This window comes from Leguminivora glycinivorella, chromosome 15, assembly GCF_023078275.1.
Source record: "Leguminivora glycinivorella isolate SPB_JAAS2020 chromosome 15, LegGlyc_1.1, whole genome shotgun sequence".
In the NCBI taxonomy this organism is placed as follows: Eukaryota; Metazoa; Arthropoda; class Insecta; order Lepidoptera; family Tortricidae; genus Leguminivora; species Leguminivora glycinivorella.
The window spans coordinates 4,601,516-4,624,712 of NC_062985.1; the positions used below are offsets into that span (position 1 = coordinate 4,601,516).

Here is a 23,197-nt window from a genome sequence, read left to right on the forward strand (position 1 = left end):
AATGAGCTACTAAATAATATCTTATTACAACTATTACGCAGGATCTTTACATGAACATGGACAAACCATTCATAGTTAACTGAATAGGTATATAGACAAATGAGAATTTGTTTTTACTTTTGTGTAAAGAAAATTAAAAATAAGCGACTTAACAATTTTTAGGCACGCATTCTTTACATGTAATACTTTTATACATTTTCTTTAACACAAAGCTTGTTTTTTAAGAAATCGCGACCAAAATTTGACGTTCAAAACGGTGGATTTTTATGTTCTTTATACATTTTTAGGGTTCCGTAGTCAACTAGGAACCCTTATAGTTTCGCCATGTCTGTCTGTCTGTCCGTCCGTCCGTCCGTCCGCGGATAATCTCAGTAACCGTAAGCACTAGAAAGCTGAAATTTGGTACCAATATGTATATCAATCACGCCAACAAAGTGAAAAAATAAAAAATAGAAAAAAATGTTTTATTAGGGTACCCCCCCTACATGTAAAGTGGGGCTGATATTTTTTTTCATTCCAACCCCAACGTGTGATATATTGTTGGATAGGTATTTAAAAATGAATAAGGGTTTACTAAGATCGTTTTTTGATAATATTAATATTTTCGGAAATAATCGCTCCTAAAGGAAAAAAAAGTGCGTCCCCCCCTCTAACTTTTGAACCATACGTTAAAAAATATGAAAAAAATCACAAAAGTAGAACTTTATAAAAACTTTCTAGGAAAATTGTTTTGAACTTGATAGGTTCAGTAGTTTTTGAGAAAAATACGGAAAACTACGGAACCCTACACTGAGCGTGGCCCGACACGCTCTTGGCCGGTTTTTTTGACGAATAATTTGTGAATTCATCTGTCATCATTGCGAAGTCGCGCTTGAGCTTTTTGGCGGGTGTATTCCTGCCCTGTTTCATTTAGTACCTATACTTATACTTAAATTTGTACCTATTTGCGTCTCTCGTTTAAGTCGTATAGTTTCATACGAAAGTGTCTCACATGCAATGCACAATTGGTCAGGTGGAATACAAGTACAAAAACAGTCACGATGATTTATCTAGTACTATTTAAGCAAGCACTTATCACAATGTCAACCGGAAAAATTAATCTTAAAAGGTGCTAAAACAAATATATGATCTAAGCGAAAATAAGTTTTCTTCGTTTGCCTATCGGTACGTGGGTCATATAGCATATACTCTATTATTAGGCTGTAAACTGACCGGTATTGTTTCCGGTAGGTACCTTTTGTAGAAAATACGACTTAGTCAGGTTTGAACTATTATTGTATTAAAAAAGTGCCATAATATTTTATTTATTTATCTAAGTACGTTATCTATCAGTCTATCACACATGCATGTTAAAGTCTATATTTTGATCATTGTCTTTATTAGGTAGGTATATAAAAGTTTAAGGGCCAGTTGCATCAACCACATTTGACAGACACATCATCGTTACGCAGCAGACATCTATGGAACTTCCCATACAATATAATTTAACGAACGCTTTAACGGTGCCAGACGGTTTGGTGCAACCGGCCCTAAATCTACTGTGTTCAACTTTCCCGGCTCCTGCTGTAGACATTTTTCACGGTCAGTTTTCGGAAATGGTCAGGGGGCCGATTTTTGAGTCTCACTGTCACTAAAATACCGGTTGAAAACAGTGAATTGCCTATTATTTTCAGTGACAATTTTCTGAATTCGAACGCCGTGAGACTCAAAAATCAGCCCCCAGGTCAGAAAATCCGAGCTATGCTCATGCTCAATCAGAAAATCCGAGCGTGTATTCGGAGTTTAGCCGCCGCGTGAACTCCTATATGCCTGAAGAGGGGCCTCCAAAATTGGCCCGAAACATGTCGCAGCAGTAGCGATATAATAACGTGAATACAACCGTAGATTAATTAAATATTTAAATATGTCTCACGAAAGTTTAACGTCTATAATCCCAGCTATAACTAACTAATACTACTAAGTGGACCAAAATGAAAGGAAACTCACTTTATTCCGAATCCAAGCGAAAACGGTCACAAATTCACAATGCTCCATAAACCATTATTATCGCCTTTCAAATAAGTCCCGCAGTTTCAACAGTTGTATAGGAAACTAACGTCAGTTTTCACACAGTGTTCACACTAGTAATTATACGGTGGTAATAGATTTTTCACAGACACTTATGTGATAGTCGTAAGTAATAATTACGTATTGATAATGGCAGGGAAGCGTGCGCGCGCGCCGGTACGAGCCTCCGAATGTAGTCTACCGAGCGGTCAGTGACTGTGCAGGCGCAAGCTAGGGCGGTAGCGGGGCGGGACTTGTCTGCATACCTTTTTTTTTGATAAAATAACAGGATAATGTACTTTTTAATTTTTAATCATCCGTGACTTTTATTTATGTAACTTACAAATTACACATTTATTTATAAAATGGAAATTGATACTACTTTTATGTTTTTATTGTTATTCGTTATTAGGTATTGTTTTAGGTTTATATAAAATTTGTAAGGTTATTTAGTTTAAGTTTAATTATTATGAGTAGTCTTAGTTTCTATTTTGTAATGTACTAATAATAAAAGTTTCAAAAACTGTAAATAAATAAGTTTGTTTTCGATGCGCTCCACTTAAGTAAAATAACAATATATTAAATACCCCCGACATAGTGGGCCGATATCCATGGCTAGAAACACTCCCGACTAATTCAGCTTTCAATCAAATCGGTTTATCCGTTCGGGAGCCACGATTCCACAGACAGACACACACAGACAAACAGACGGACAGACACGTCAAAGTTAAAATTAACATACAACAATTCATAGGTACCTACGTGTCTACGAACCATCTTTTCTAGCCTAGGCTAGCCTTCGACAGAATTTCATTTTCGACGAGTGTTCATTGGGACTAAACTAAACTCATCACCATCACTAATTACTCAAATACCTTCATTTCCTTTTCCTTGCTCTTCTTATGTAGTCTCCTCTGTTATAGCAAAGAGGATCGAGTATTATAGAGAGTTACTGTCAAAGCAAAGTGTGTAATCACAGTGCATAGACTGCCATCTCTCGGCACAAGGTTAAAACTTTAAAACATCAATTTTGACCATTTGGACTATAATCTTAGCTGGATATATGTTAAAATGTCATATATTAATATTAGCGCCATCTAGCCGAGCGTTCCCCAAAGGTGTAACGCCATCTAGGCCACCGTACCTTTTTGTCTGTGGCTTTGAGGTACGTTTGTTTCTTTGACTTTATCCGTCTATACGGAGTTACATATGTCTTTGGTTACAGACATTTACTTAAATAACAAATATTTTTTAACAGGATTATTTCATGACTCATGACTTAGACCGCCTCCAAACAAGTAAGTAATGTAGAAGTCAAAATTTCGACGCAGAAATTGACCAATTTAACGGCACAAAAACTGAAAGCCAAATTGCAACTTACCGGAAGCTTAGCGATTGTTAAACTAGAGTTCATAGGTTCAAAATTTGAACTTATGCCCGTAATCGTGAAAACTTTTGTTTCCCGTTGATGATTTCATTTATAATAATTAATTACTCTCTCATCATCATGAGACCTCATGTACAAATTTTTTGGACAGGTAGGTTTAGAGTAGGAGGCTAAGGTTTTGGACTTATGAAAGTACTAGTTTTTTCCCGCGGCTTCGCTCGCATTAAATTCGAAAATTGTGGAAAGCTCCACACAAACGTCCACCCCCCATTTTCGGGAAGTAGGGGGTCAGAAAGAGACAAAAGGTAGCCTATGTCACTCTCTATCCCTTCAACTATCCCCACTTAAAAAAGCATGTCAATATATGGCTCCGTTTTGCCGTGAAAGAAGGACAAACAAACAGACACACACACTTTCCCATTTATAATATTGCGGTTTTTATATTTAGGTGCGGGACGTGGGTGACGTCATTTCCAAACTAAAATGGAATTGGGCGGGGCATGTTGCCAGGCAGAGTGATGGCAGGTGGACTAAAATGTTGACCGAATGGTGGCCGTTATCGGATGTAAGAAGCGCCTGGCATCCGTTGGCTCGTTGGGTGGACGACATCCGAAAAACTGCGGGGCACTTCTGGATGAGATTAGCCCAGGACCGGGATATGTGGCGTACACGAAGGGAGGCCTATGCTCAGCAGTGGGCGATTAATGGCTGAAATGATGATGATGATGATGAATATTAAGTAGGTATTAAGTATTAGTATGGATTGTACTTCACATGTTATTATTATGCGATAAAGCGAAACGTCGCGAGCAATCAGACCAATCCTAACAAGGTCTAGTTCAAGGCGTTTTACGGCCCAGCCACCACATTGGTCTAAGCGCGGCAGCGGTGAGCGGCAGCCATACGTGCGAATGAAAAGTCCCATCGCTGTGTCTCGCTCCAATGTATGGCCGCCGCTCACCGCTGTCGCGCTTAGACCAATGTCGTGGCTGAGCCGTTAGAGCATTACGGCTCAGCCACGACATTGGTCTAAGCGCGACAGCGGTGAGCGGTGGCCATACATTGGAGCGAGACACAGCGATGGGACTTTTCATTCGCACGTATGGCCGCCGCTCACCGCTGTCGCGCTTAGACCAATGTCGTGGCTGGGCCGTTAACGGTAACACATATACCGTTATATTTACACTTTCATATTTGGATAAAAAAATGCAAAATAGGAATTTAAAAATACGTAGTCGGATATCAGACACTCGGACTTAGATACGAAGCGAGCATAAACTCAAAATCGTTTTAAAAAGCCTACTGGCTATCAGTTCACCGGACGGCAAACGATCTGTCAATTATTGATTGCTGTAATTTTTTAAGTGACAGTGTGTCAGGGGGCCACCATAACGAAAAGGTAGGTATAGTGTTTATTTACACATAATTGAAACTTTGAACATTTACACGTTATTATGTATTTGCGAAAAATAATCTCATCGGATCTACTAGCCCATATGGGTATATGCCAACATCTGACCAGAATGTATACCTACCTATAATTTCCGTTCATTTCTGGTTCACGTTTAATTTTGTGTTTATAATAATTTTCTGCAAACAAAAATATTAAAATAAATACCTAAATAAATAAATATTGGGAACACCTTACACAGATCAACTTAGCCCCAAACTAAGCAAAGCTTGTACTATGGGTGCTAAGCGACGATATACATACTTAAATAGATAAATACATACTTATATACATAGAAAACATCCAACAAATATCTGTGCTCATCACATAAATAAATGCCCTTACCGGGATTCGAACCCAGGACCGCGGCTCAGCAGGCAGGGTCACTACCGACTGAGCCAGACCGGTCGTCAAAAAAGCTATATTAAAAGTTTTGTTAAGTTGGCTTGCCCCATTAGTACAAAATTTTTATTTCATTTGTTAAAACCGCTTAAGTTTCATCAATTCATCACTAATTTCCCATTTTTTTTAGGGTTCCGTAGTCAACTAGGAACCCTTATAGTTTCGCCATGTCTGTCTGTCCGTCCGTCCGTCCGTCCGTCCGTCCGTCCGTCCGTCCGTCCGTCCGCGGATAATCTCAGTAACCGTAAGCACTAGAAAGCTGAAATTTGGTACCAATATGTATATCAATCAGGCCAACAAAGTGCAAAAATAAAAAATGGAAAAAAATGTTTTATTAGGGTACCCCCCCTACATGTAAAGTGGGGGCGGATATTTTTTTTCATTCCAACCCCAACGTGTCATATATTGTTGGATAGGTATTTAAAAATGAAGAAGGGTTTACTAAGATCGTTTTTTGATAATATTAATATTTTCGGAAATAATCGATTCTAAAGGAAAAAAAGTGCGTCCCCCCCCCCTCTAACTTTTGAACCCTATGTTCAAAAAATATGAAAAAAATCACAATAGTAGATCTTTATAAAAACTTTCTAGGAAAATTGTTTTGAACTTGATAGGTTCAGTAGTTTTTGAGAAAAATACGGAAAACTACGGAACCCTACACTGAGCGTGGCCCGACACGCTCTTGGCCGGTTTTTTATTCTAGCTATTCGCACTTATCCTAAACATAATTAAATTTATTGCCATAAACATAAAACAAACTAACAACAAAAACATTTAGTCAGGCATAAAATAAACATTAGATTAAAATCGGACCACACTTCTCGTTAGAACGAACGGGCTATAAGAATATTTTTTCAAATAAAGTTATTAATTAAGAATAATTATGCTGTCACAAAGACATCGATGTTCATTAATTGACGTCTTCAAACCGGACTGAAGGTCAGTGGCACACCTGTGTCCAAGACCCCAAAATCTAAAAGCTCGTGACGGCTTATGACAAAATATCCGGTAAAAGGAGGCCTATTCGAATTTTTAAATTTGATTTGTCATTTATTTATTTAATCTTTATTGAACAAAGAAACACAATGTACAATAGGCGAACTTAATGCCATAAGGCATAAGGCTTAATGTCATAGAAATATATGATTAGGTAAAGGCTTGCCAGAAATATATGACTATTGTCAGGAGGGCGCTGTTATTCTGATGTATGGCGTGACAGTTCAGTTTAGTATGAAGAAAATAGTTCTAATGAAATTCCGCAAGATGGCGCGTAGTCATATATTTCTGGTCCGGCTTTATGTTCCGTGTTACGGAATTTCATTAGAACTATTTTTTTCATAGGTACATAGTGCGAAAAGATTTGCCTTCGAATTGTTACGGAAACGTACGAACGTGTCATGATATTTCTGTCAGTGTCAGTACAAGTGAACTAGCATGATAAATACGAACGTTTCCGAAGAAAACCCTTTTCGCAGTACATCTGTACTGTCACTCACCACATACTTAGGTACCTCAAAATAATAGCGTGCAGCGCCCTCTTGACAATAGTCATAAATAGGCTTTAGATACGACTTGTGTAATTTTATATAATATGAAGCACAAACATATCCAAATCCTAAAGTCAAACTCGTGGTGGCTTTCTCAAATATCCGGTCAACACAGGCCTATTCGAATTTGAAATTTGAGTGGTTATTGATTATTGATTTGATACGACTTGATATAATTTGATATTCATATTCCTTAAAAATCCTACTCCGTTTTATCTATCAAGCATTAACCTGAAAACTATGTTAACATGTCTTGTTTTTATTTAATTTAATTTTTGTTAGAGTCTTACTAGCGCCTAGAATTGCTTTCATAGCAAGAACTTAAAATTGACTGTGTCAAACATTTATCGGTAGGCATTTGTTTTGAAGGCCTACTAGGTATTGTCAGTTGTTTTACGTGCCGAATGTCTTAAGTTAACAGATTCTCGTATTATAGTAATAATAATAACTGATTTGCAAGTGGTGCATTTTTTATTATTATAAACTGGCCAGTGATTAACCTTAGTCGCACCTGATGGAAAGTGACGACAAGACCGAGGTTGTAGCTCACTGGTTCAGTGGTTACTTTTCAAAATATTTTAGGTAGGTACTTATTTAATTTATCGAAAATTGGATAGGATATAGAATACGACTACGACTTCCACATACATTTCTATTTTTTAAGATTCCGAAATTACTACAAAAACAACTAAACATTTCGTAACTTTTTGGAACATCCCGACGGCATCTGAGTATTTAGCCATTTTCAGCAATTCCTAAGGACTTCAAATTCACGGTCACTTCTTTAGTACCTACTGTGTGTCATTTATTTTGTATTTCGCAGTTTTCCGTGAGGTTGTAACATCTATATCATCTATGTATTTCGGTTTCAAAGATGTTCCGCAATAAAAGTGGGATTAGTTCTCTATTTTGTAATAAATTATTGGCTTTTAAAGCTGGCCCCACATTTTGTTCTAAAGTAATAACTAATTAGAATTAAGTAGTCTAAATTAACTGACTTTGATGTGACAAAGTGTAGAAATGTTTCAAAATCGTCGTAGTTCCTTACAGATTCGTAAATTAACAACTAAATTATCTATTTTGGTTTCGTAGATGTGCCGCAATAAAAGCGGGATTAGTTCTCTATTCCGTAGTTAATTGTGAGAGTTACAGCTAGAGACGTTATATGTTGTTTATGCGGCACGCGCTATTAGCCGCTTTGTAAAGCTGGCTCTACATTCTGTTCTAATGGGAAATTTGTTAAAATTAGCTCTGAGCAAACTTTGATGTGATATAACATATTGTGCAATCTTTAGTTATTCATATTTTTTTATAACTTTGTTTTAATGAAATGATTTCCACACATTCATTTGAATGTTTCTGTTCAGTAAAATAACTTGCTGAAGCAGGACATTAGGTACTTAGACACTACCTACTGCCCTGTCAAGCCCTAGGCGACTATTTAATGCAGTAAGGTGCAATTAGGTTTGCTACTCGAAGTAGTTAAACCTGAACAGAAATATATGACTACGCGCAGTACGCGCCATGTTGCTTAATTTCATTACAACTATTTTCTTCATACTAAATAAATAAATATTATAGGACACTTACACATATTGATACATTGATTGACAGATACTAAACTGAACTGTCACCGTAAACATCTGAATAACAGCGCCCTCTTGACAATTATATTTCTGGTCTGGCTTTGACAGATGTTCCCAGCATTAGCTTGCCCTGACTTCCAATTGTATCAAATTCTAGATTTTATTTGGGAAAATTAGATCTTAGCAATGTTAGCCAAGTCTCAAAGAACAGAGACAAGTTATGATAGCGCGTTATTTATTCGTCGTTAATAGACACAACCTCCTGCCTTGACATCCAATTATATCAATTTTTTACCCTAGATCGTAACAATGTCAGCCAAGTCTAGTAGAACAGAGACAAGTTATCGTGGCGCCATCTATACGTCGTTGACATAACAACTCCCATCTAATAAAAAATATGTCTGTAGATGTGGAGCTAGCTTAGTAGTGATATTTCGGTACCGCAGAGGGACAGCGATCTCCTTTAAATATAGCGGCGCGTGCCAATCTATAAATACAGGAATAGAAACAGCGGTTAGAAGTATTCATTTATTTTGCTATTTACAATATTTACAAGTTGAGCCTCGTGAGCTCGGGAATCTGGCTAATAGTTTAAATAATGTAGGTTACAGTGATTCACAAAGCATGGATTGCCTAAGAAAATATTAACAGATCAGTAGAAATATACCACAAAGGATTGGAATTGGAATCAAAATGGATGGATCAACTCTATTATAACCGATTATAGTCGAGTCGGGCCGACTGAAGATTTATCCGATTTTAGTCATTTTACCACAGAAGCTTTAGGAATCTCTTCAGCTTTTTCATTTTTATCTATCTAGTATTTAATGAAGTATCTAATTAATTATCAATTAAATTAAAGCATCCAATGACTTATATTCACGGAATCGGTCCCATTATGTAATCTATTACATCACTTCACCTTAATATTCGTAATTTTGCACTGTGCTCATCATAAAGATTAACTGTTCACCAGATTAGTCCTGTTTCGTGCACTGATTGTCTACGGGTCGTTTATTGATGATGATGATCGTATAACTTTCATTTTTAACCGAAATATTCCGAGCAGTACTGAGACTCGTTACTAGGGGTCCAACCCAACTATAGTTGTTAGCTACTCTCAACTTGATCTCACAATCTATTGTGCGACGTGTCTGCCAAAGTAAATGTTTTCATGCCTCTTCTCTTTCACTTTCAGCTGCTCCATATGTTTCAACCATTAAACCAAACTTCCACTCAAGAGTCTTCCTATGATTATCACTTTGAAGTGACAAAATATGGGACCGCCGCTCGATCACTAGTTGATATCGGCCATCGTAGTCGATGCTTCGAAGACTAACAGCACATTGTCAGTACAAAGAATACTGAAAGAGCTGCAACAGCTGATACAGAGTGAAGGACGGCTGCAGTGGACGGCGCTGGTGATTGGTCTCGTTGCATCGCTTCCATTTCACCCACACCTGAGGAAGAATAGGTACAATTAATTGTATACACTGCAGGCTGATGATGCCTAACTATGTAAATGTCGAAGATAAAATTGGTAACGAATAGTATGAAAACTAATTCAAAGTAAGGCTGCTAAGGCAGGGCGTAGATTTAGTGACCCCTTTCGCACTTGGTATGCCACTCGTGATACTAAACGCCCAGGAGTAATCAGGCCCCTGCATCGGGGGATCTCAGAAAGGTTTACCTATTTCGGTGGACTTATTACTTATTGGATGGTTTGAAGTAGAACTACTACAGCAGATCTCAGAGGTCTATAATATGCCTTTACAACAATAAGCCATGTTTTTTGATCAACTTACTGTCTGTAACAACAAGTGTAAACACCATCTCTCCCTTCATAACGTCCTCTGTGAACGGGTCTGTGTCTTCCTCCAGGTCCGCTGTGACCCGACAGAAGTACCGACCGCTGTGGATCGGCATGAGGCCTCCGAGTGTGAGCCGTGACGTCACGAGGCCTGGAGCGCGCTCCGTATCCAAGGACACTCCGCCCTGTAAAACAGTAGGTATAAGGTAAGCAATGTTAAACTAAACATTGCAAACTCCCTCTTTGAAGTAACATCTGGAATAAGGAACACTGACTATTGCAGATCTTTTGTCGTGAAATGGTTTTAAATGGGAGTGGATCTAAGAAAAAATATGTCTCATATATCTCAAGGAGGCAACAATATCTTAATCGGTAGGTTTAAGTAGGTACTGATCGTTTTTCGACACAAGGAGTCACACTTATGTAATTAATCAGTTTTTCGCACTTAAGTGGTACGGTTTGTATAGAAAAAAATACCCCACGCTGCTAAGACACGAGTTGTTTCCGATGCTTCTTCTCCCGTCAACCTCGCGAAGGAACTTACCTGAGGTAGTAATGGCTGTCCATCTTGGTACCAAACCACTCTCAAAGAAGGCGGATCAGGTGCCTCAGCTGGTCGCAACCGCGCTGAACAGCCGAGAGTGGCTGTGCTCCCCGTTGCTGCTAGGATTCGGGTTGGGCCTAGTGGTTCTACTTCGATGCTGCGCCATGCTCGGTCTGTAACCAACAGTGAATAATAATCAGTATCAACGCCCATTACCTACATATAAATTGAAATAATTGAAATGGTGGTGATCTAAGCTTGAGACAAACGCTAGAGTACTTATGTATACCTAATATAAAAGGATCTTTATACCTCAACTTCCAGTGATATCCAGCCTCAGCCTAAGCTTCAGAAATTCTGACAACAAGGTGGTTGAACATGAAGCATAGGGACCCTTCTATAATGCACGGTCACAGACATGTTACTCGATTGTGATATTTGAGCGCGCAGCAAACGAAACGCAACGTTCCTCACCAGTAGGACGCCTATATGGAAGAGTGTTAGATGTGAAAGAGACCAATCAGAAAATAGATCTAACCTGTGACAGTGAGATTGTAAATCTGACTGAGCTTAGGATCCGTATTGAGCTGGCACTCATACCGGCCCCCATCAGACTCCCTCAGACGCGCAAGACGCAGCGTATGCGTCACGACTCCGCGCTCCGTCCGCACTCCAACCGCAACCCGAGGGTCTGCTGAGAAGACAGCACCATCGTGGGCGAGGATCTGGAGATCCCTTGCCCGCACCCATGAGACCTGTGGACATAAATGGAAATATGAATGAACAACAACAACAATTCGGACTAATTCCAATAAGGCCTAGTTACCCTTCGGGTTGGAAGGTCAGATGGCAGTCGCTTTCGTAAAACTAGTGCCTACGCCAAATCTTGGAACTAGTTGTCAAAAGTGGACCCAAATGCAAATGCCGGGATAACGCAAGGAGGAAGATGATGATATGAATGAACAATGTTAGAGAGGATTAGGAAATTGGGACAAATGGGCTCTTAAAAAAGTTCTCCATAAGCACCCTTTACTCGGGATTTTGGCTACTGGGCAGAATGGGTAGGTATCAACTGATCAGAACTACGCTCTCTGGAACTGCTAGACTCAAACAGGACTCTAATTATGAGGGTCAGACAAGTATCTCACAAGTATCTCACAATATCGTGGGTATAAGTCAGCCTGGCTTGACTCATCATCTCGTCCATTAGGAGGTTGCCTACAGGGCTTACATACAGGGCTTATGAACTACTTTGACGATTTACTTCTCTAGGCTGAGTATACGCAAAAATGGATAGCCAAATCCTCGGCAATTTTGCTCCATTTGGACAGCAAGTACCATAGCGGCCTTCCGGCATTGTTGACGGAGCTTGGCAGATGGCGAGCAGCTCGCTCGTTTTACGACCGACTCCGCCAGTTTCATGCTCACTTCATTTTATAGCTCGCAGTAAACTTGCACCGATGCGCACTCCGCACTATGAATAGATCGGTATTAGAAGCGTTTGGGAACCATAAGAGGCGTTCCACGCCTATAAGGTTCTTATGCTCTATGTTCATAAAGACCCTTCTCTGATGGATAAGCACGTATTCGCACGGGTTGTTGATCGTTGGGTGTTCATGCTTGGGTGGTGACGTTTATGTGTTGACGCTCCATTTAAATTTTGCGAGATGCGAATGTTTGCCTATAACTTGCCAAATATACTAAAGTCGGTCAGCCTAGCACAGTAAACAGAGGGAAATGCTAAGCTCGTATTGTATAGTACGTTTGTATTGTACCATATCGGATGCAATCAAACACATAACATTGGAACATAATCTGCATGCACACTTTTTCTAGTGAAGAAGAAATTCTACGACAATAGGCTAGTTTCCTACTAGTCAAATCAGCTTCTTTTTAAGAGCTGTCAAAACGATTTGCTAATATGGAATTACTATGAAATACTAATACTGAGGAGTAACGTCACAGTCAATTCATTAACTTTATATCTTTCTCTTTGACTTATTAAATAGAAATTATGTTTAAACATAACTTCTGTCCATATTTTTCTTCTAATTATGTAGTGTTTTATTTCGTGCACTGCATAGAATATTTTATTTTAAGTGTAGGAAACTAGCCTATTTTCTGGAGAGTATAGAACTTCCATTATTTCGTTAATATCTGCGCGTTTATGTATATTTGCACTGCAGTGACTGTTCTGATACAATTGCTACATCGCAATGTGCACAAGGTGATCACTTTCTGGTCGACTGACCTAAATAAATGACAATCGTTGACGCTGGACGCCGATCGAAACGCAGTTTGGCTCTGTCACGCCACTACGGAAGAGCGATAGAGAGAATATTATCGTAAGCGTTTGTGCATTTTGGTACGTATCCTGTGGATGTAACATTCTTAAGTTGTAGATGAGAGCTAATGAAGTATTAGGGCCACTTTTAGAACATCGTCGGATTTCGAAATGGGGCACACTCATACTTGGAAAATCCCTTTCAAACTGCGTTGTTTTGACATACCTCCTGAAATGAAACTATGCTCCGCTAATATTTACGGCTGATCTCCATCGCAATCTAAAGCGCTGATATATCGTCGTGCACGACACAGCCCGTAATGAGCTGCACGTCACATCAAAGCCAAAGTTGAGCACGGCGTGCGTAAATCAGACGAGAGTATCTCTTTATGTAGAAGTATTTCCCAATGAGTAGAGGAAACTGAGATCTATTGTTTAAAGGATTTAATAGTAATTCCTACCTTGCATGGCGTGGAGTAATGCCTGGTAGTAAATGACAACCTGCTTAGAGAGCAGGGAAGACTAAAGTCATTGCCAATAGAGATTAGCAATAGCTTTAGTCTTAATAATAAGACAGTGATACCCCTTGATTTGCGGGCGTCCATAGGTTACGGTGACCGCTTTCCATCAGGCGGGCCGTATACCTGTTTGCCACCGACGTGGTATAAAAAAAAAAGTGATGAGCACTTAGCCGATACTACCATTGTTATACCTAATAAAGTTAAAGGGACTAAAGGAAAACTGATAACTAGGCTACTAATATAGAGTGCAAATATATTTCGTGATTATTATTCTATTTTCTTCTTCTTCTCTTTTGTCGTACCCCAGCTCATCTGGCGACGGGTCTGCTTCATAGAGCTCTCTTGTAATATATTGTATATAGTACTATAGCTCTTGTAGACTGCAGAATGCTCCATATAAACTTCCACACCCACAGAACTAAATCAAGATAGAAGGAAAATGCTCGGCGATTAACAGCGAAACCGAGCGTGTAACGTTTTGTGTCGAGCCTATGACGTCACGAGTGTACTTTAGTGATGGGAACGTTGTCGCCGCGTAACCTTTTCGATCGATTGTGGAGGTTGCTTGCGGGATGCCCGCCGAAGTTAAAAATATCGGATGTTCATCTTCGTTGTGAAATGAAGTAAGTATATACCTGTATTCGTGTGATGACAAACAATTCACTAGTAGGTATATAATTTGCCTAAGGCCAGGAACAAAGATTTTAGTAGGTAGATATTAATACTAGTTAATATTTCGTAATATTTTTAAGAAAATCGACCATGTACTCACTTCATTATCCTCATGTTATTTGTTACAACTTTTAGTAATATGTATATAAATATAATTAACCATTAACACATTTTTAGAGTTATTTTTATTCATAATAAATATAGAGCGTATTATGTTTGTATTTGTTTTTCTGCCGACCACAAATTCAACGTTAATACCGTAACTGTAACCTATTTTAAAGTTAAATTTACTTTTCACTCGTACTTTATATGTATAGTTTCATAACAATATAAAAACATAATTATAATTTCCACTGCTTCGCAAAATCGATTTAAATCGAATAAGGAAATCGCAGCATACATGACGATATAGTTCCGTGGTGCACCACTATTCTTAAGTTCGACGTGAGTTCGACGGACAAAATAACAAATCTACCTTCACTTTGTCTCGACAGTTTGAATAGCCTATTTTTATATCGCTTGTTTTAAACGCACGCCAAGTCGGACTCGTCAAATTAAAGCCGCAATGGAAAACTAGTTTGACGGCCGTACGTCAGCTAATGTTTTGATGATAAAAATAGGAAAATCGTGTTTTTTATTTAATAAAAAATATTTTAGGACAAATGGTACTTACCGATGATAGGAAACACTTTGTTTAACACTCTTGCTTTTATTGGTGGTGTTTGAACAGTTAATTATCGAATACCGACCCATTTTGTATTTTTCACTGTATGTCACTCGCGGGCAGCGGTCGGGAGCAGACTGACTTGCGCGGCGAACAATGTTGCTCGCTATTTAACTTTTCCGCACGCGAAGTAGATACACTTTTTCCTTCTATCTTGATTTAGTTCTGTGTCCACACCGTATTTTAGAGATGTGGATGTTTACGAGTAGAAAGAGCCTATGTCACTTTCACTTTCCCTTCAACTATCTCCACTTAAAAAATCTACACAGACACACTTTCCCATTTTTAAAATAATAATACATATAATAAGCATGTACCTATATAATAGTTCGACTGTTAATTTTGTACCTACTTTGGTTCACCAAGTAGGGATGGACCTCGTCTTCTCGGCTGATCTCTTATTTTATTTTCATCGCACATATTTCTCTTTAGTGTCATTTACCCAGCTACATTTATGTTGTAAAAATAACTCTTAAACGATCAGTATCTTCATATTTCTTTGAACTATGCCTTGGCGCCCCGATCAATTAGTATTTGTCAAAGTCCTAGGTGCGCGCACGCCCCCGTTTCCCGGAAGCGGCTAAAACCGGCGCGTGCGCAAGGCCACGGGTTCACTGATTCTTCACGCTTGACACTGTGCGTAAAACTGCACTTCATTCACAAGAATGTGGTGCATGAAGTTTGGCAAACAATTTCTGTCGGTCGAAAGTCGGCGTTATGAAAAATGCTGGCACGGAGGATTGCCATCCTATGTTTTTTTTTTCAATTTCGTGTAATGATCTACCGTCAAAGTGGGTTATATTGAGTAATCTACTAATTAAGTCTACCATGAACATAGACATTTTGGCACTTAACTCCTTAACTATCATATCATACAGCGCGTAAACCTAACAAGGGCGATAAATGAAACCAGGCATATAATTCAATATTGTTATCATCAATTAAGAGGTGTTTTTGAGTTACTCTTAATTTTCAGCCCATAATTATTTTTTGAAAAATTTCCCAGCAGCAATGTACTGTAAACGTGGTTGCGATGATAATCAATGACAACTGTCAACGAGCGTTTAACGCGAGTGTGTTTGCATTACGTTGCGGGCCGAATTAATTTGTATGGATAAAAAAAATATTTCAATTTTAAGTAAAAGTTATCTAATTCCATTTCTTATGTCCTATACTCACCACCGTTAAGAGGTTCGCCCGTATTAGGTTTACATCCTGTATATCAACTCCTTAACTTAACGAGCTAACTGAAGCAGAAATCTTGAAAATATAGTGGCAGGGCGCGATTATTTTTTGATTGTAGGCCTTTAGGTTTTAAGTAGTTGCGAGGATTAAAGCTATTTTCATCGCTGGTCATTGTCGCCCCTCGGATACTGCAATGTCTGCAACGGAAGGGCAACTCGTAAAAACGTGATGGAATTAGATTAACTATCGATACGTTGCCACCTAATGGTTTTAAAACCATATAAATATTACCCTCAATAGAGCGACAATAGTATATTACTATACAAGTGCGAAAAAAAGGAAGTTCGAAACGAGTTACGAATTTCCTTTTCTCACGTGTACGACGTTTTTCAGTACACTTCTCGCACTAGTGTGTAAAAAAAGCACCATCTGTACTGAAAAGAAGTTCCCTACTCAGCTTTTCCAACGTCCATACGGCTCTCGTCCACGTCTCTACTTAAAATAATGATAAATGTATGTAACGCACGTTGGTATAAATAAACAAATCATAACAGCTACCGTTCCCACGCGGCGCCCGCGCCTGTTCACCGTATATCGCCTACTAGCTTTCTCCCGCGACTTCGCTCGCATTAAATTCGAAAATTGCGGAATGATCCATACAATCTTCCACCCCCAATTTTAGGGAAGTGGGCGGGTTAGAAAGAAACAAAAAGTATCCTATGTCACTCTCCATCCCTTCAACTATCTCCACTTAAAAAATTACGTCAATTCGTCTCTATGTTTCGCCGTGAAAGACAGACAAACAAACAGACACACACACTTTCCCATTTAAAATATTATTAAGTAAGTAAGTATAAGTACCTTATGGATTGTAGAGTAAGGGTCTATTCACAAAACATTTTATCTTGTCGGCGGTTTCGAATTATCTTAGCTCAATTATTACTTGGCGCATGTTTGGGCCAAGCCCTCATCTCTCCTCCGTTAAGTCTGAGAAATTTTGCCTACTTTTGCGAAGAAGCCTTTGACTGTTCTGTGCTTCAATTGTATGACGTGATGCCAACGGCCGCTTGCTATCACCATACCGTTCGGCTTCGACTGGGTGCATACTTACGGAGAGGTACCGTACCATCTAAGGAAAGAAGGGAGCGAGGGGGGTCCCAGATGCAGAGAAAGTCGAGAGGTGGGAGCGGGCTGCCGCGAAGCGCCTCGAGAGAGATGGAAATTGGAAGGAAGCCTTGGAGAATAGCGTCTATGGAACCCGAACCATAGGAGCTTCCCGGTAATGAAAGAGTGTGTTATTCATTACAGTAGGGCCCTGATATATAGGGTGACGCGGAGGTGTCCAGACATGACTGTTTCGGACATTAGGTACCTGAACAGAATACAGAGGGAGCCAGGGCCTTAATGCCTATAGTATGCGGCGCTGCGGACGACTCGGCCCAGCAAACACTGGAAGAATGCAGTCGCCTGCCGCAGGATCTTCAACGCGCACGTAATGGGGTTGTCGTACTTTTACGTCCAATAGTCTGTACATAGACACATAAAATAACACGCTAATATACTCTACTGCGAGCTTTGACATTGTATTTTCACCTTACATTGTACCAGTAGGTGCTTATACATCAATAAAACGTTGGGATGAGGAAAATTGTTTGCCAACATGTTTTAAAAAGTTATTTTGATTCCAGGCGCCATCGTCGATCGACGCCCATCGTGACTAATACCACTGCCGAATATGCGATGACACAAACATTCCTCGATCGTGACATGACAGTTTATTTACAAGCTGTTTGGCAAGCGTTGGAACTGAAAAATGGGTTATAAATGAATGGAGGTCGGATGAATGCCTATGGGTGCTATCATAAATGCCATGGGAATATGAATTCGTGTTTGTTTAAAGTCGAAGGATTCTGTGAGAGCGCTCAGTGTCAACTTTAAATATATATCCTAACCTTACAGAAGATCTACTCCGTTGATGGAATTCGTCTGTTAAGAAAACTCTCAACATAAACAAAAGTTGAAAAACATAGTTGAGAGTTTGCCTACATACGAGTACATAGGTCGGAAATAGGTACCTACAGCTTTTTCGCTAAACATCTCATTCCAAGATCTTGTTGTTGGTGGTAGTAGCTACCATTTCACCACGCATAAAATTTACTACCTACCTGCCATCAGCAATATAGAGTACCTACTGCAGTCATCAGTACCAGGATACCATAACTTGCAGAAGCTTCTCACCGCCTTATCTCCCAGACGCGCGACGCCATACAGCATGACAGCACCGCTTCTTCTCCCGGCCCCCACACTGAGATTCATCTCGCCGTTAGGATGGCAAACAAAACTTTCTCAGTGGTACATACAACAATACCAGGGTGTCATAAGGAGCAGAAAATACTCACCGCCTTGTCTCCGAGACGCGCGATACGGCACGACAGCACCGCTTCTTCGCCAGGTGCTACATTGAGTGATCTTCTCGTCGGTAAGAAAGCAGGCCCTGCTTCCACCACCTCGCCGGCACCTACACCTGTAAACATACGATAAGTTACATTAATCATTATGAAAATGCTTAGATGGGCGGGAGGTGTAACGCGGCTAGACCGAATACGAAACGAATATAGTGGTAGCTTCATGGTTGCATCAATCGCAGACAAGCTCGATGAAAATCGCCTTCGTTGGTATGGTCACGTTAAACGACGGGAAAACGAACACATGTTCAAGTAGCACTCAATCTACCAGAGACGCCAAGAGGTAGTAGCCACCCCCAGATGTTTACCTGGTGGAAAAGCATAGAAAGAGAACTCAAGACAGCCCAGGTGCCCCGAGATCGCAGGACTGTGCTGTGAGGAGACCCGACCCCAAATAATTGTATCAAGAGAGGATAAAGAAGAAGAAGACATTAATCATTATAGAGGAATATTCTATAAATATCTGTATTACCTATATCAAATTAATTAGTCAAGTTGTAATTGATTAGGAATTAAAATATGTAGGTATAGGTACTAAGTTTAACGAGGAATCTAAACTCTAAAGTCAATGGCTGATATCACTTAATGTAGTGAGTGTCTGTATGATAAGTACCTACAAGTAGCAGAGCCCACTTACGATGACTACCTACGCTCGTATTAACCCGGATACAAAACCCAAAAATAAAATCTAGCTCATCGAAAGAACAATGATCTAATACCGTTGCTTGAAGTGATCTAAAAATACTTCGGACATTTTAAATAGTTTATGTAAGTGCGCTTGGCATTGAACCACAGAGCGCGTGCATTTTACGGATGACTCATCAGTCATAAATGTTTTGTGGGTTTACACGCGGTTATCAACCTGATTGGGCCTGGTAATGACGAGATTAAAGCATTTTTATATAGGTGGATTCGTCGCGCAACGAAATGCGAGGGGTAGAATCTCACCGTTAGTTTGAATTCCATATCTTGCGGTTTGCTGTTTTATAGTTTCCAACATACATACATATGCAACAGCATAAATACTGAGGGCCTTAGGGCCTGGCCACATGGGCGCGTTGCGGCGACGCACCGCAAAAATTCTGCGTTGCGTTGCCGCGCCGCCAGTTTTTGCGGCAGGAAATCTGCGGCGCGGCACCGCGACGCAAGAACTCGCGGTGCGGCGACGCACCGCAAAAACTCGCGGCGCGGCACCGCAACGCAGAATTTTTGCGGCGCGTCGCCGCGCCGCCAAAATTGGCGGTGCGTCGCCGCGCCTCGATAACTATACACAGTGCAGAACTTCACGATCAGTCTTTATCCAGACATGGATCCCATTACGCGCATTCTGCTCTTGCTCGTATTACGGAGGCGCTTACAAAAAAAGGAGACGAAAAGAAGATGCTGGGTCAACCCATATATATATAAAATGAATAATGACGGAACTCATTTTGAAAGGAAATATGCGGCATTAAAGACAAGTGAAGTGAAGTTCAAAGAATATTTCAGAATGACAATAGCAAGTTTCGAAGAACTGGTCTTTAAAATCTCACCTCGAATAAAAAAACAATATATAAGGTCCTAATTTATTAGTTGCAGATATTTTAACACATGATACTTTACATTAAAATAATTAACTTTAAATATAAATTAAGAAATCTTTTCATGTAACTTTTTTTATTTCATTTTCCTAACAAAAAAATTAATTATAATTTCGTCTAAACAAAATCATCATGTGCATTATCACATGTCACAATAACACTGTCTGTCATGTCAACAATTGTTTGTTGTAAATGTCGTAAAGGTTCGGCGGGAAAACTGCACATGTCATTGAAGTGGCCAGTTACAGTTGAGTGGTACGTAAAAGAGGTACTAGAATCTGTTCAATGAGTTTTCATTTAATAATCACATGAACAGGGTGTTTTTACGTAGCAAATTTGTTTTTCCGTTTTCTCCAAAAAAACATCGTAAAAGCTATAATGTTTCACGGTTTAATATACTCCAGAGACCGAGTACTATCAGCTGTAAAAATATCTGCATCTAATAAATTAGGACCTTATATATTTTAAAAACCTGTCGGACCTCTGGAGATGCTGGGATTAACTAAATATGCCGAATACCGAATATTTACCGAATATTCGGCCCATCTCTAATGTGGACGAAGGACGAAAGGACAGCCTTTTAGACAGCAGGCAGGCAATTATAGTCGCGCGATAAATGATAAAAATATGGCCGTCCCTATCGCACTATTTGTAAGTGCGATAGGGACGGCCCGATGTTTTATCATTTATCACGCGACCATGATTGCCCTGCAGCTTCTTATTGCTATCGGTGTCGAGTACTTATCTAAGTTAGGTATCTATTTTAAATATGACGGTGTAATTGTGTGCAGTACAGTACCTACAAAAAAAATGGTACAGAAATTAAAAATAATTACAGTACGCTGAACCAAAATAATATATTACTTACAATACTATATATCATATCATTTTCCTCAGAGCATTTTTCCTGTCTTTGTGTATACTACCTACGGTTGGCAACCCTACACCGCTCAATGTGGCATTTGCACGATACGGCAACGTACCGCGGCGGCCGGCCGTGTCGCAGTTGTTAGCTAAGCTACCCTTGTGTGCGTGCGTGATGACACGATACGCTGGTTGTTCTTTTAGGTATTTAAGTACTTTTAGGTGTTTAAGTACTTTTAGGTATTTAAGACGCTACAGGAGCGAAAATGGAAAGGAAAGGGAGCCCTTTCAATTTGGGAATTTTAGTTAAATATTACAATGTTATTAACTAGATTTATCGAAAAAAATTGTCCATTCAGAACAACTCAGTTAAAAGATATTGCGAAAAAAATCTTTAAAATCGAGGTTCCGCTCTCGACTGTTTCCTCCTTCAAAACTTATTTAAACAGAACGAAATTTGAGAATCTGAATAAAAATGAAATAATCTGTGTCGGACCGTTTAGATTTTTTGGACAATTGTTACCGATCTTGAGTATCCCTTTTTCGAGCCATATTGAAAAATGCCGTTTTTAGAAATTTTTCATTGGATCTAGCATCTTTTAAAATAAGAATAGCAAAAAATATCAAAACGGTCCGACTCAGATAAAAATAATAATAATCTGTGTCGAAAAAATCATTGCTCTATCTTCAAAAACCAAGGAGGAAATAGTCGAGAGCGTTTGTATGAGCGTTTGTCGAGAGGGTTTTTCGAACTGACCTGTATCGTATAGTCTTAAGAAATCTGATTTCAAAGGTTTGGGTAGGAAATCTAATCATCAATATTATTGCAATGTAAAATTATTTTTTTCTTTTTTCTCCGTGTTTTCTAACGCGCTTATTTTTAGGAGGCGGTTTTTTTTTCGTGGTTTGTTTAAGGTACACACCGACATGTTGTAAACATTTTTTAGTTTTTCGTAAGTTAGTCGTTAAAGGTGGTCTACAGCTAAAATTGATCTACGACAGAAATGATCTGTACATATTAAAGTAAGTAGGGAAGAAAACCGCCATGCTGAAGTGTATTTGTGCATGCCACGTCTGGTCTGTCGCATGCATGGTGAGACGACTTGGACGCCTTTATGAGTGACTGCATGGCCGGAAAAATAACACCAGAGGGAGTTGAGGAAATCAAGGGGAAAGGCCTTTGCCCAGCAGTAGGGCACTATAACGGGATAATTAAAAAAATCTGTACCAGTTTAATTTTAATATATTTTTAAGAAATTTTCCTACTAAAATGTAGATTCTAGCGAAAAAACGTACCTAGGTTTTTCCAGTTGAACATTATTTTTAGCTGCAAGCCACTATTTACGATTTAATCGATTTAAATAAAACTTGCCTACTAAATTATCCATTTGCATATTGATCGTAGCGAAAACACGTACGAAAACGACGTACGTTTTTCTGTTTTACTTTTTTAAAGGCACAGGTCACACGTTTTTCATCAAATCTATGTCGTACCGTTTAGGTTTTTGGCTAATTGTTACCAATCTTGAGTATCACTTTTTTTGCGCCATAATGAAAAAGGCCGTTTTTGGAAATTTTTGATTGACTCGAGCGTCTTTAAAAATAAAAATATCAAAACGTTCCAATACAGATAAGATTAATAATTAATAACAATCTGACTGGGAACAAATCAAATTATTTTATTGTGATTTGTTATTTAATAACCTAACAACAAAATTAAAATTTTGAAAAAACTCCCGACCGCGACATAGTGGACCGATTTTCATGAAACATGGCTAAGAACACTCCCGACTAACTCAGCTTTCAGACAAAAAAACTAAATTTAAATCGGTTCATCCGTTCGGGATCTACGATGCCACAGACACACACACACACACAGACAGACAAACAAATAGACAGACAGACACGTCAAACTTATAACACCCCTTCGTTTTTGCGTCGGGGGTTAAAAATAGTCTTTCGCTATATCGTAATGCTGCAAATGGATTCATATAGGAGGTGCAAGCACTAATTGTTGCCTTGGGCCTTGTCGTTTTTTATTTCGTGTATGATGTCTATTTCAATTTATAGAATAATCTGTGTTGAAAAAATCAGTCTACCTTCAAAAACCAGGGAGGAAATAGTCGAGAG

At 39.2% G+C, this 23,197-nt stretch overlaps 2 protein-coding genes across 2 annotated transcripts in view; both read right to left on the reverse strand.

Moving 5' to 3' along the window:
• LOC125233910 (clavesin-1-like) overlaps positions 1-2,230 on the reverse strand; it is a 40,902-nt gene extending 38,672 nt beyond the window's left edge. Inside the window, exon 1 of the mRNA XM_048140082.1 lies at positions 1,987-2,230. Coding sequence (XP_047996039.1) covers positions 1,987-2,034 — 48 coding nt within the window. The 5' untranslated portion in view covers positions 2,035-2,230. The remainder of the gene's footprint in view (positions 1-1,986) is intronic.
• A 6,708-nt stretch (positions 2,231-8,938) lies between these two features.
• The window catches only part of LOC125233949 (hemicentin-2-like), a 35,704-nt gene continuing 21,445 nt past the window's right edge, over positions 8,939-23,197 (reverse strand). Inside the window, exons 3-7 of the mRNA XM_048140123.1 lie at positions 18,558-18,682; positions 11,311-11,527; positions 10,773-10,945; positions 10,224-10,413; positions 8,939-9,878 (exon numbers count right to left, since the gene is read on the reverse strand). Of these exons, the coding sequence (XP_047996080.1) occupies positions 9,754-9,878; positions 10,224-10,413; positions 10,773-10,945; positions 11,311-11,527; positions 18,558-18,682 (830 nt within the window). The 3' untranslated portion in view covers positions 8,939-9,753. The remainder of the gene's footprint in view (positions 9,879-10,223; positions 10,414-10,772; positions 10,946-11,310; positions 11,528-18,557; positions 18,683-23,197) is intronic.